This window comes from Oncorhynchus tshawytscha, unplaced genomic scaffold (assembly GCF_018296145.1).
Source record: "Oncorhynchus tshawytscha isolate Ot180627B unplaced genomic scaffold, Otsh_v2.0 Un_contig_2862_pilon_pilon, whole genome shotgun sequence".
In the NCBI taxonomy this organism is placed as follows: Eukaryota; Metazoa; Chordata; class Actinopteri; order Salmoniformes; family Salmonidae; genus Oncorhynchus; species Oncorhynchus tshawytscha.
Window position 1 is genome coordinate 17,790 of NW_024608711.1, and position 13,247 is coordinate 31,036.

The 13,247-nt window shown below is 40.3% G+C and overlaps 1 protein-coding gene across 1 annotated transcript; it reads right to left on the reverse strand.

Moving 5' to 3' along the window:
• Nucleotides 1-335: 335 nt before the first annotated feature.
• On the reverse strand, nt 336-9,488 carry LOC112237773 (NLR family CARD domain-containing protein 3-like). The gene is given in 7 exon segments (XM_042313548.1): nt 336-1,220; nt 1,660-1,706; nt 1,896-2,069; nt 6,619-6,792; nt 7,067-7,373; nt 7,376-8,863; nt 9,302-9,488. Coding segments are annotated over 7 exon segments (2,928 nt in total). The 5' UTR covers nt 9,486-9,488; the 3' UTR covers nt 336-666.
• Nucleotides 9,489-13,247: the final 3,759 nt, after the last annotated feature.

Genomic DNA, 13,247 nt, shown 5'->3' on the forward strand with positions numbered 1-13,247 from the left:
TAATGATGAGGAGCAGCTGTGTGTAATGATGAGGAGCAGGTGTGAGTAATGAAGGTTGCCAGGACCGGCGACGTCGAGCACCAGAGAGGGAGAGTAGAAGTGACATAAAGACTTCCTCTTCAACTAAATACAACCCATTTCTGTACTGAACACAACCCCTGTTACTGTACTGTCATATTGTGATCAGTATTAAAACATGTCCACCTCTCTTCTTCTTCCATCTATTACTGTACTGTCATATTGTGATCAATATTAAAACATTTCCACCTCTCTTCTTCCATCTATTACTGTACTGTCATATTGTGATCAATATTAAAACATTTCCACCTCTCTTCTTCCATCTGGTTGATGATCCTTTATTAGTCACATCTGTCACATCTTTTCATTCAGTTGATTTGAGTTTATACACAAACATATATATACATAAACTACATTGTTGTGTCGTCCCAAGAAATAAACAAATAAACATTCTACAATATTTACAAACAACAAGAAGCCAAATAACAACAAGATCAATGATTTCTAAATGAAAACTGTTTGACTCTAGTTGACAATGTCTGTCAACTTCAATGGTGTTTATTCATGAATATTTACAATCATATGTTTACACACTAGAAAGATATTCTACATTGTTGCTTCAGTGTGTCTTATTGAACATGACCCTGATTAGAGTAAATCATCATGTTGTGTTTGACACAGGGACACTGAGGACTCATCAAACCAAACATAAAACCCTGGATAGAGGGGCTCAGTGAATGTGGAGGTGAATGTGATCAGGTGAGTCAGTGTGACAGAGGAGGCTCTATAGAAGGACAGAGTGCCGGCTGGCCAGTCCAGATACACTCCTACTCTGTGGGAGCTGGAGGAGGGGACGTCAATGGTAGTGGGATTATTATTGTGCCTGGCAGTGTAACTGTTGTCAGAGCAGAACAGACTCCAGGTATTGTCATTGGATCCAAGCCCACAGTCATAACTCCTTCCTCTCCTGTTGATTCCTTTATATGTCACTCCTATATCAGCCCCTCTCCCACTCCACTCTACCTCCCAGTAACAGCGCCCAGTCAGACCCTCTCTACACAGAACCTGCTGCCAGTCCTTAAATCTGTCTGGGTGATCAGGATACGGCTGCTCCTCTCTCCTACATGTCACCTTTCTGTTCTCCTCAGACAGAGAGAGGAGTCTGTTTACTGTGTTTAGGTCCAGTGTGAGATCACAGACATCTGATGGATGAAACCAGACACAATATTAGAAATCATCATCATTCACATTAGAATGTTAACTCACTTTTCACTAATTAATTTAATGTAGATGTTTCTAGGTATCAAAAGGAGAAGTAAAGGTACCTTGAGACTTGTTGAATGATCATATATTATACTGTATGGTAATATAAAACACACTTATTCCCATTAATTACACACACACACACACACACACACACACACACACACACACACACACACACACACACACACACACACACACACACAGACACACATAGTCACAACTCTTTGTTAACTTTGGTGTCCTTGATTTGTGCTTCTGTAGAACTACAGCTGATATTAATATGACCAAGTAAGTAATGATGGTGGTCTTTGACTTTGACTTAACTTGAATTAAGACTTATTCTTAGTCATATTCTTCACAGCAGTCAACACTCACATTTTCTAAGCCCAGGTTTCATTGTGTTCTCTCCACCATGTTCCACACTGTAGCGGTAAGCAGAAGAACAGACAGTCATTGAGGGATACACACACACACACATGCACACAGTCAACACTCTGGACACACACAGTCAGCATATAACTTTGTCCAAGTGGTGGTAAGAATGTTTGTCTTAACTAGCCTGATAAGTCCAACATGTCTGATATGAACATTGACATAAACCCTCTACATACATGAGTTTCTCCAGTCTGCAGTGTGGATCCTCCAGTCCAGCAGAGAGCAGTCTGACTCCTGAGTCTCCTGGGTGATTGTAGCTCAGGTCCAGCTCTCTCAGGTGTGAGGGGTTTGACCTCAGAGCTGAGGCCAGAGAAGCACAGCCTTCCTCTGTGACTAGACAGCCTGACAGCCTGCAAAGAGTCAAATTATATTAAAATCACACTGCTATTCTCTGGAGGTGAAAATAGTGTTAGTATATTTTTTTCAACATATTCAGATATATCAGTGTCCTGAAACCTGCCATATCTATTCGTAAATTAATGAATGTAGAATGATTATAAATTCTCATAATATTACTTGTAGAGAGATACATGTTTAGTGCAAATATTTGAGTAGACTGTAGTATCAGTCAGAAGACAGACAGTGATGTATCAGATGTAGATTGTATAGAGTATACAGTCCACACCATATCTATTTAGACAGTGAGGTATCAGATTTAGATTGTATTGAGTATACAGTCCACACCATATCTATTTAGACAGTGAGGTATCAGATTTAGATTGTATTGAGTATACAGTCCACACCATATCTATTTAGACAGTGATGTATCAGATTTAGATTGTATTGAGTATACAGTCCACACCATATCTATTTAGACAGTGAGGTATCAGATTTAGATTGTATTGAGTATACAGTCCACACCATATCTATTTAGACAGTGAGGTATCAGATTTAGATTGTATTGAGTATACAGTCCACAACATATCTATTTAGACAGTGAGGTATCAGATTTAGATTGTATTGAGTATACAGTCCACACCATATCTATTTAGACAGTGAGGTATCAGATTTAGATTGTATTGAGTATACAGTCCACACCATATCTATTTAGACAGTGATGTATCAGATTTAGATTGTATTGAGTATACAGTCCACACCATATCTATTTAGACAGTGAGGTATCAGATTTAGATTGTATTGAGTATACAGTCCACACCATATCTATTTAGACAGTGAGGTATCAGATTTAGATTGTATAGAGTATACAGTCCACACCATATCTATTTAGACAGTGAGGTATCAGATTTAGATTGTATTGAGTATACAGTCCACACCATATCTATTTAGACAGTGATGTATCAGATTTAGATTGTATTGAGTATACAGTCCACACCATATCTATTTAGACAGTGAGGTATCAGATTTAGATTGTATTGAGTATACAGTCCACACCATATCTATTTAGACAGTGAGGTATCAGATTTAGATTGTATTGAGTATACAGTCCACACCACATCTATTTAGACAGTGAGGTATCAGATTTAGATTGTATTGAGTATACAGTCCACACCATATCTATTTAGACAGTGAGGTATCAGATTCAGATTCAGATTGTATTGAGTATACAGTCCACACCGTATCTATTTAGACAGTGAGGTATCAGATTCAGATTTAGATTGTATTGAGTATATAGTCCACACCGTATCTATTTAGACAGTGAGGTATCAGATTCAGATTTAGATTGTATTGAGTATACAGTCCACACCGTATCTATTTAGACAGTGAGGTATCAGATTCAGATTCAGATTGTATTGAGTATACAGTCCACACCGTATCTATTTAGACAGTGAGGTATCAGATTTAGATTGTATTTAGTATACAGTCCACACCATATCTATTTTGACAGTGAAGCTAACATTTTAAATGTGGCTCTATTCTCCAACATGTTGGATTTGAGATCAAATGTTTCATATGAGGTGACAGTGTATATATATATATCACCATTTAGAACTGAAAGCTAAAACTGTATTAAAGTCAAAAATGTACTATTTGGTTGTAAACTTGTTGGTTGCATATGCAGTTTGTTTTGGTTGTGATTTTGTTATATTTTGCCTAATAGTAACTGAATGGTGGATGATGACTGGAGTAATTTTCTGAGTATATAACATGTTTTCTAACACTACTAAATTAATCCTGATGATGCCATGATTAAGGAACATCATGAATGAATCATGAATATAATGAGTGATAAAGTTACAGAGGCAACAACAAAACATGCTAACCTCTCACCATTACCAATAACAGAGGCTACAACAAAACATACTAACCTCTCACCATTACCAATAACAGAGGCTACAACAAAACATGCTAACATCTCACCATTACCAATAACAGAGGCTACAACAAAACATGCTAACCTCTCACCATTACCAATAACAGAGGCTACAACAAAACATGCTAACCTCTCACCATTACCAATAACAGAGGCTACAACAAAAACATACTAACCTCTCACCATTACCAGTAACAGAGGCTACAACAAAACATACTAACCTCTCACCATTACCAGTAACAGAGGCTACAACAAAACATACTAACCTCTCACCAGCGCCGTCAGAGATGGCCGCCTCGCTTCGCGTTCCTAGGAAACTATGCAGTTTTTTGTTTTTTTACGTGTTATTTCTTACATTAGTACCCCAGGTCATCTTAGGTTTCATTACATACAGTCGAGAAGAACTACTGAATATAAGATCAGCGTCAACTCACCATCAGTACGACCAAGAATATGTTTTTCTCGACGCGGATCCTGTGTTCTGCCTTACAAACAGGACAACGGAATGGATCCCATGCGGCGACCCAAAAAAACAACTTCGTAAAAGGTCTTCTGGTCAGGCTCCGGAGACGGGCACATCGCGCGCCACTCCCTAGCATACTACTCGCCAATGTCCAGTCTCTTGATAACAAGGTTGATGAAATCCGAGCAAGGGTAGCATTCCAGAGCAACATCAGAGACTGTAACGTTCTTTGCTTCACGGAAACATGGCTCACTGGAGAGACGCTATCGGAGTCGGTGCAGCCAGCTGGTTTCTCCACGCATCGCGCCGACAGAAACAAACATCTTGCTGGTAAGAAGAGGGGCGGGGGCATATGCTTTATGGTTAACGTGACGTGGTGTGGCCAAAACAACATACAGGAACTCAAATCCTTCTGTTCACCTGATTTAGAATTCCTCACAATCAAATGACGACCGCATTATCTACCAAGGGAATTCTCTTCGATTATAATCACAGCCGTATATATTCCCCCCCAAGCAGACACATCGATGGCTCTGAACAAACATTATTTGACTCTTTGCAAACTGGAATCCATATATCTTGAGGCTGCATTCATTGTAGCTGGGGATTTTAACAAGGCTAATCTGAAAACAAGACTCCCTAAATTGTATCAGCATATCGATTGCACAACCAGGGCTGGAAAAACCTTGGATCATTGCCATTCTAACTTCCGCGACGCATATAAGGCCCTGCCCCACTCTCCTTTCGGAAAAGCTGACCACGATTCCATTTTGTTGATCCCTGCCTACAGACAGAAACTAAAACAAGAAGCTCCCGCGCTGAGGTCTGTTCAACGCTGGTCTGACCAATCTGATTCCACACTCTAAGACTGCTTCCATCACGTGGACTGGGATATGTTTCGTATTGCATCAAACAACAACATTGACGAATACGCTGATTCGGTGAGCGAGTTCATTAGAACGTGCGTTGAAGATGTCGTTCCCATAGCAACGATTAAAACATTCCCAAACCAGAAACCGTGGATTGATGGCAGCATTCGCGTGAAACTGAAAGCACGAACCACTGCTTTTAATCAGGGCAAGGTGACCGGAAACATGACCGAATACAAACAGTGTAGCTCTTCCCTCCGCAAGGCAATCAAACAAGCTAAGCGTCAGTATAGAGACAAAGTAGAATCTCAAATCAAGTGCTCAGACACAAGAGGTATGTGGCAGGGTCTACAGTCAATCACGGATTACAAAATGAAAACCAGCCCCGTCACGGACCAGGATGTCTTGCTCCCAGGCAGACTAAATCACTTTTTTGCCCGCTTTGAGGACAATACAGTGCCACTGACACGGCCCGCAACCAAAACTTGCAGACTCTCCTTCACTGCAGCCGACATGAGGAAAACATTTAAACGTGTTAACCCTCGCAAGGCTGCAGGCTCATCAGCCGCACCCTCAGAGCATGCGCAGACCAGCAGGCTGGTGTGTTTACGGACATATTCAATCAATCTCTATCCCAGTCTGTTGTTCCCACAAGCTTCAAGAGGGCCACCATTGTTCCTGTTCCCAAGAAAGCTAAGGTAACTGAGCTAAACGACTACCTCCCCGTAGCACTCACTTCCGTCATCATGAAGTGCTTTGAGAGTCAAGGACCATATCACCTCCACCCTACCTGACACCCTAGACCGACTCCATTTTGCTTACCGCCCAAATAGGTCCACAGACGATGCAATCTCAACCACACTGCACACTGCCCTAACCCATCTGGACAAGAGGAATACCTATGTGAGAATGCTGTAGAATCACAAGCTTGATGAAATCACTGCAGGCATGGAAGATGGGACAAAATACTAAACTTATGACTACTTTAATACAATATAAGTGAATTTGTCCGAATACTTACAACTTTTTCAAATGGGAGAATACAGAAAGTGCTTTCCTTTCTTAACAGTAACACAGCTATGTATGAAAATACCCTCAAATAAAAGGTGACATTCTGTACTATCACCTAACACGAAACATTCTATCTCAAATCCAAAATGCTGGAGCAGAGCACCACATTTAAAACTGTAAGCTTCACTGTCCAAACACATGTGGTGTGGACTATGTGTGTCTGGTAAACACATGTGGATCTGATGAACAGTTATCACTTGTTGACCAACTACAGGAATACTGACCTCAGAGTCTCCAGTTTACAGTGGGGATTCCCCAGTCCAGCAGAGAGCAATTCCACTCCTGAATCCTTCAGGTCATTGTTACTCAGATCCAGCTCTCTCAGGTGTGAGGCGTTTGACTCCAGAGCTGAGACCAGAGAAGCACAGCCTTCCTCTGTGACTCCACAGCCTGACAGCCTGACAAAGAGATCATCATGACTTCACAAACACACTGTTAATTTAACACCAGTAGTGTAGAAGGACAATGGCAGATGCATTTGGTTTATTCTCCCAAACAACATATATATTCATCTTCAGTCTCCTAGAATTGTATGGTCATATTGATATACTAATGTGAACACCAATGCACTGATTCAGAATGTTATTCAATATAATATTATATACATATTTTTCTCTAAACTGAATATTTCTTCCTGATGATTAGTTCTTATATGTCATTTTATTTACTCACAGAACAGCTCTGGAGGCTTTGACCACTGGCAGCAGCCCCAGAAGACCTTCCTCTGATCTGGAGTATTTCTTCAGGTCAAACACATCCAGCTCCTTTTCTGAAGTCAGCAACACAAAGACCAGAGCTGACCACTGTGCAGGTGACAGTTTGGCTCTAGAGAGACTTCCTGATCTCAGGTAGCTTTGGATCTCCTCCACTAGAGAATGGTCATTCAGTTCATTCAGACAGTGGAACAGATTGATGCTCCTCTCTGGAGAGGGATTCTCCCTGATCTTCTCCTTGATGTACTTGACTGTTTCTTCATGGGCTCTGTGAGCTGCTTGTCTTTGTCAGTAGACCTTTGTAAGTGCTTCTGATTGGACTCCAGTGAGAGGCCCAGAAGGAAGCGGAGGAAAAGGTCCAGGTTTCCCGTCTCACTTTGTAAGGCTTTATCCACAGCACTCTTGTAGACAGTAACTTCAGGCTTGTCTCTGAAGAGCGACGAAAAGAATCTGAATATTGATTGAGGTTCGTCCATTAGATTCTCATTGTTGTTGATGAATGAGAGGAACACATATACAGCAGCCAGAAACTCCTGAATGCTCAGATGAACAAAGCAGTACACCTTGTCTTGGTACAGCCCACATTCCTCTTTAAAGAGCTGTGTGCACAATCCTGAGTAGACTGAGGCTTCACTGACATCAATGCCAGACTCTTTCAGGTCTTCTTCATAGAAAATCAGATTGCCCTTCACAAGCTGTTGAAAAGCCAGTTTTCCCAGTGACAGAATGCTCTCTTTATTCCAGTGTGGATCTGTCTCTTCTTTCCCAAGATACTTTTCATTCTTCTGTTTGGTATGAAACACCACGAGGTGTGTGTACATCTCAGTCAGAGTCTTGGGCATCTCTTCTCTCTTATGTTTCAGCATGTGTTCAAGGACTGTTGCAGAAATCCAACAGAAGACTGGAATGTGGCACATGATGTGGAGGCTCCTTGATGTCTTTATGTGTGAGATGATTCTGCTGGCCAGGTCCTCATCACTGAATCTCTTCCTGAAGTACTCCTCCTTCTGTGGGTCATTGAACCCTCGTACCTCTGTCACCTGGTCAACACACCCTGAAGGGATCTTATTGGCTGCTGCAGGTCGGGTAGTTATCCAGAGGAGAGCAGAGGGAAGCAGATTTCCCTTGATGAGATTTGTCAGCAGAACATCCACTGAGGTTGACTCTGTGACGTCACAACAGATCTTGTTCTTCTGGAAGTCTAGGGGCAGTCGGCACTCATCCAGACCATCAAAGATGAACAGAACTTTGTACTTGTTGTAGATGGAGATTCCTGATTGTTTGGTTTCCATTGAGAAGTGATTGAGAAGTTCAATGAAAGTGTGTTTGTCCCCTTTCATCAAATTCAGCTCCCGGAAAGGGAATGAAAATACAAATTGGACATCCTGATTTGCTTTTCCTTCAGCCCAGTCCAGAATGAACTTCTGCACAGAGACTGTTTTTCCAATGCCAGCGACTCCCTTTGTCAGCACAGTTCTGATAGGTTTGTCTTGTCCAGTTAAGGGTTTGAAGATGTCGTTACATTTGATTGCAGTCTCTGGTATTGCTTTTTTCCTGTTTGTTGTCTCAATCTGTCTCAGCTCATGTTCATTATTGACCTCTCCTGTTCCACCCTCTGTGATGTAGAGCTCTGTGTAGATCTTATTGAGAAGTGTTGGGTTTCCTTGTTTAGCGATCCCCTCAAATACACATTGAAACTTCTTCTTTAGATTAGATTTGAGTTCACGTTGGCAAATCACAGCAAGCTCATCTGAATCTAGAAATAACACAGAGGATATTAATATTACGCCTATTTTAATGCCTAGAGTAATATAGGACTGTTATAAAGTTTTAAATTATAATAATGTATTACTAAGTTTTAAGTTACAGTAGTTTCTTCTCTTAACTGACTGTATAAATGTGCAAATGTTTTCATAATGCATTAAAGACTGGTGTGACTGATTATATTATTATTATTGGTATTTCTGATGGTATTATTAATGTTGTCTCTTATCCATCTCAACTCTCTCTCTCCTCTCTCTCTCTCTCTAAATGAATCAACACAACACATCCCTGCTGCTACTTGATGAGGTCACTAGGTGTTGTGTTAAGGCTGCTTCAATATCATTGAGTTACACAGCTACTTTAGCTGTACTTTACCTACAGCTTTTAAATGTTATAAAACATCATTCATCATGAGGCAGACAGATCTTACTTTTCTCCAGTGTGTCAGCAAGCTCCTTCTGGTTCATTTTCCTCAGGATGTGCAGTGTGATCTTCAGAGCCCCCTCTCTGGCACTGCTCTCCTGCTGCTCATCTTCAGCCTCCACCACTTCCTTATCCTGCTTCTGACTCTCAAAGCCTTCTGGGAGTTCTGGACTAAGAATCCTCTTGAACATCTTCAGGGTTCTTCACAAATGTCATAATTTTCTCTTCAAGCAACTGAAATAAATAAAGTAAATAAGTTAAGCAAGAGAATAAATGCTTTCTCATGAACACATTAATGAATGATTGACAGATCAACTTTACTTGAGATAAACAAAAACAAATGTACATAACAGGACCACATACACTGAATATGGAGGCCAGGTCTGTTTGATGACTCTGGGAAGACTGACCACTGAGAATCTCTGACTCTGATCTCTCCTGTTGGTTTCTGTGGACAAAACATGAGATTACATCTCCTCATCCAGGGAGTTCACCAGACAGACAGTCGGACGGACGGAGGGAGGGAGGGAATGTTGTGTTTGTTTAATTTTGTTTTAGCACCACGAAAATTTCAAAATGATTAGCCTATGGATTATGAAAACAACAACAATAAATGGGAAAATGGGAGAGGAGAAATGACTAGAGACAGTGTTGTTTAACTCACTGACCAGGACCCATGAGTTCTTCTTACCTTTGTTCAGTAGAAAAGTCTCCCTCTCTAAAGGATATAGGTTGATTCATAGACCAGTCACTCTTCATGGACACACAGCTGGGAACAGGGGAGGCTGGTCTCTCCTGCTGGATTGGACTTCAACACAACAGAGACAAACATTACATCTCTCATCTACTCTGAGCTCAGATGGGGAAACAGAAAGAAGAGCTTCATTCCAAAACGATATGTAGCCATTTTCAGAAATGTTGGTAAATTACCAGCTTTTATAATTTAAAGAAATTATGAAAGAGATTGACATGGGGTTGTTCAATGACAGACATGTACTTGTTTAAAACCTATCTGTCATGCCCTGACCATAGAGAGCCATTGTTTCAGGGTGTGAATAGAGGGGGTGATCTAGTATTTCTATGTCTATGTTGTGTTCTAGTTTATTTTTCTATGTTGGTGTTTTGCATGATTCCCAATTAGAGGCAGCTGGTAATCGTTGTCTCTAATTGGGGATCATATTTAAGTAGTGTTTGTTCTCACCTGTGTTTGTGAGACATTGTATTTTGAGTTAGTGCATGTGCTCTGCTGTAGTCCAGGTTCGTTTGTTGTTTTCACTAATTTCTAATAAATAATGTGGAACTCAACATATCGTTGGTCCTTCTCTACAAACAGCCGTGACACTATCACTTGATGTTTTCATTTCAGAGAGACAAATATATATTATTTTTTTTCTCCAAATGCTATATCTGCCTCACTCTCAGAGAAATCAGTAGTACTGCTAGGTTTTACACAGTAATAATATATATCTGCCTCACTCTCAGAGAAATCAGTAGTACTGCTAGGTATAACACAGTAATAATATATATCTGCCTCACTCTCAGAGAAATCAGTAGTTCTGCTAGGTTTTACACAGTAATACACTATATCTGCCTCACTCTCAGAGAAATCAGTAGTACTGCTAGGTTTTACACAGTAATACACTATATCTGCCTCACTCTCAGAGAAATCAGTAGTACTGCTAGGTTTTACACAGTAATAATATATATCTGCCTCACTCTCAGAGAAATCAGTAGTACTACTAAGTTTTACACAGTAATAATATATATCTGCCTCACTCTCAGAGAAATCAGTAGTACTGCTAGGTTTTACACAGTAATAAACTATATCTGCCTCACTCTCAGAGAAATCAGTAGTACTACTAGGTTTTACACAGTAATACACTATATCTGCCTCACTCTCAGAGATATCAGTAGTACTGCTAGGTTTAATACAGTAATAATATATATCTGCCTCAATCTCAGAGAAAGCAGTATTCAAATGTCACAAATAACTACATTTTTAATAAAGAACTGTACACTTGTGACATCAATATTTACATTTTTTTAAATAATAATTCAATACAGTAATATGAGATCTGTATATAAAACACATTTTATATTCTAGTCATTTAGCAGATGTTTTTATCCAGGGTCCAGTTTCCCAAAAGCATTTTAATTAAGGCCAAGTTCATCATTAGAATCGTTGCAGGATAATTATTAAATCTCTGAGCTGTTTCAAAAACCATTGTTAGGACCATTTCACTTGAAAACGCTCGTAATCTACCACCTGCCTCAGACCACTAGAACAGCTGAGTAATCTAACACCTCAGACCACTAGAACAGCTGAGTAATCTAACACCTGTCTCAGACCACTAGAACAGCTGAGTAATCTAACACCTCAGACCACTAGAACAGCTGAGTAATCTAACACCTCAGACCACTAGAACAGCTGAGTAATCTAACACCTCAGACCACTAGAACAGCTGAGTAATCTAACACCTCAGACCACTAGAACAGCTGAGTAATCTAACACCTGTCTCAGACCACTAGAACAGCTGAGTAATCTACCACCTGTCTCAGACCACTAGAACAGCTGAGTAATCTAACACCTGTCTCAGACCACTAGAACAGCTGAGTAATCTACCACCTGTCTCAGACCACTAGAACAGCTGAGTAATCTAACACCTGTCTCAGACCACTAGAACAGCTGAGTAATCTACCACCTGTCTCAGACCACTAGAACAGCTGAGTAATCTAACACCTGCCTCAGACCACTAGAACAGCTGAGTAATCTAACACCACTTGTAGATCAGCTGAGTGAGTCGTTAGATGCTTTTTTTGCCCTTCCGCATGACTTTATACACAGAAGATCTCTGCTAAACATAGAATAACATAGTTTATCAGTCTCTCTATGACTGCAGATGAATTCAGAACAAAGTTGCCAATGTCTTTGCAATTGATTCAAACAAGGGACTTCTACAAATTTGCTTCAAATGAAAACCGAGATGACTGCATTAAACTATGAACTGTTGGCTTTAGGCCTATTTCAATCATATTGTTCAATATATGGAGTTCTATTTTGCTACTTGTTGGCTCTGTCTGTAATTTGTCTCAATATATTTAATGATGTGTATCCTAACATGAACACAATGATGTGTCAAATCTGGAATTTAGTGCTTTTTTATTGGGTAAGAATTAGAATAAGCCTCCTCAATACCTGCAGCCATATGTGCTAATATAAGCTGATCTGTGGTCAGTATTGTGACATAATTATAATGTTAAGGAAATATTTGAATGGAGAAAGCTGATCTGAGAGCAGTGGTCCCTTTCTTTCTGTCAGTATTGATACATGATCCGGACGTGATACCTTGTTGTGCTGCTGATCCAGTTTCTACTGGTTTGCCTGATGATATGGGACTCTGCCCTGTTCACCAGACGTGCTACGTTGCCCTTAAACCTTGGAAATAGTAACACAAAATAAAAATAATGAGACTATAAGGACAACCAGTACTGAGTCAATGTGCAGGGTACCAGGTAGTTGAGGTAATAATGAGACTATAAGGAGTACCAGTACTGAGTCAATGTGCAGGGTACCAGGTAGTTGAGGTAATAATGAGACTATAAGGAGAACCAGTACTGAGTCAATGTGCAGGGTACCAGGTAGTTGAGGTAATAATGAGACTATAAGGAGTACCAGTACTGAGTCAATGTGCAGGGTACCAGGTAGTTGAGGTAATAATGAGACTATAAGGAGTACCAGTACTGAGTCAATGTGCAGGGTACCAGGTAGTTGAGGTAATAATGAGACTATAAGGAGTACCAGTACTGAGTCAATGTGCAGGGTACCAGGTAGTTGAGGTAATAATGAGACTATAAGGACAACCAGTACTGAGTCAATGTGCAGGGTACCAGGTAGTTGAGGTAATTGAGGTAATATCCACATGTAGGTAGGGGTATAAGTGACTTGGCAATCA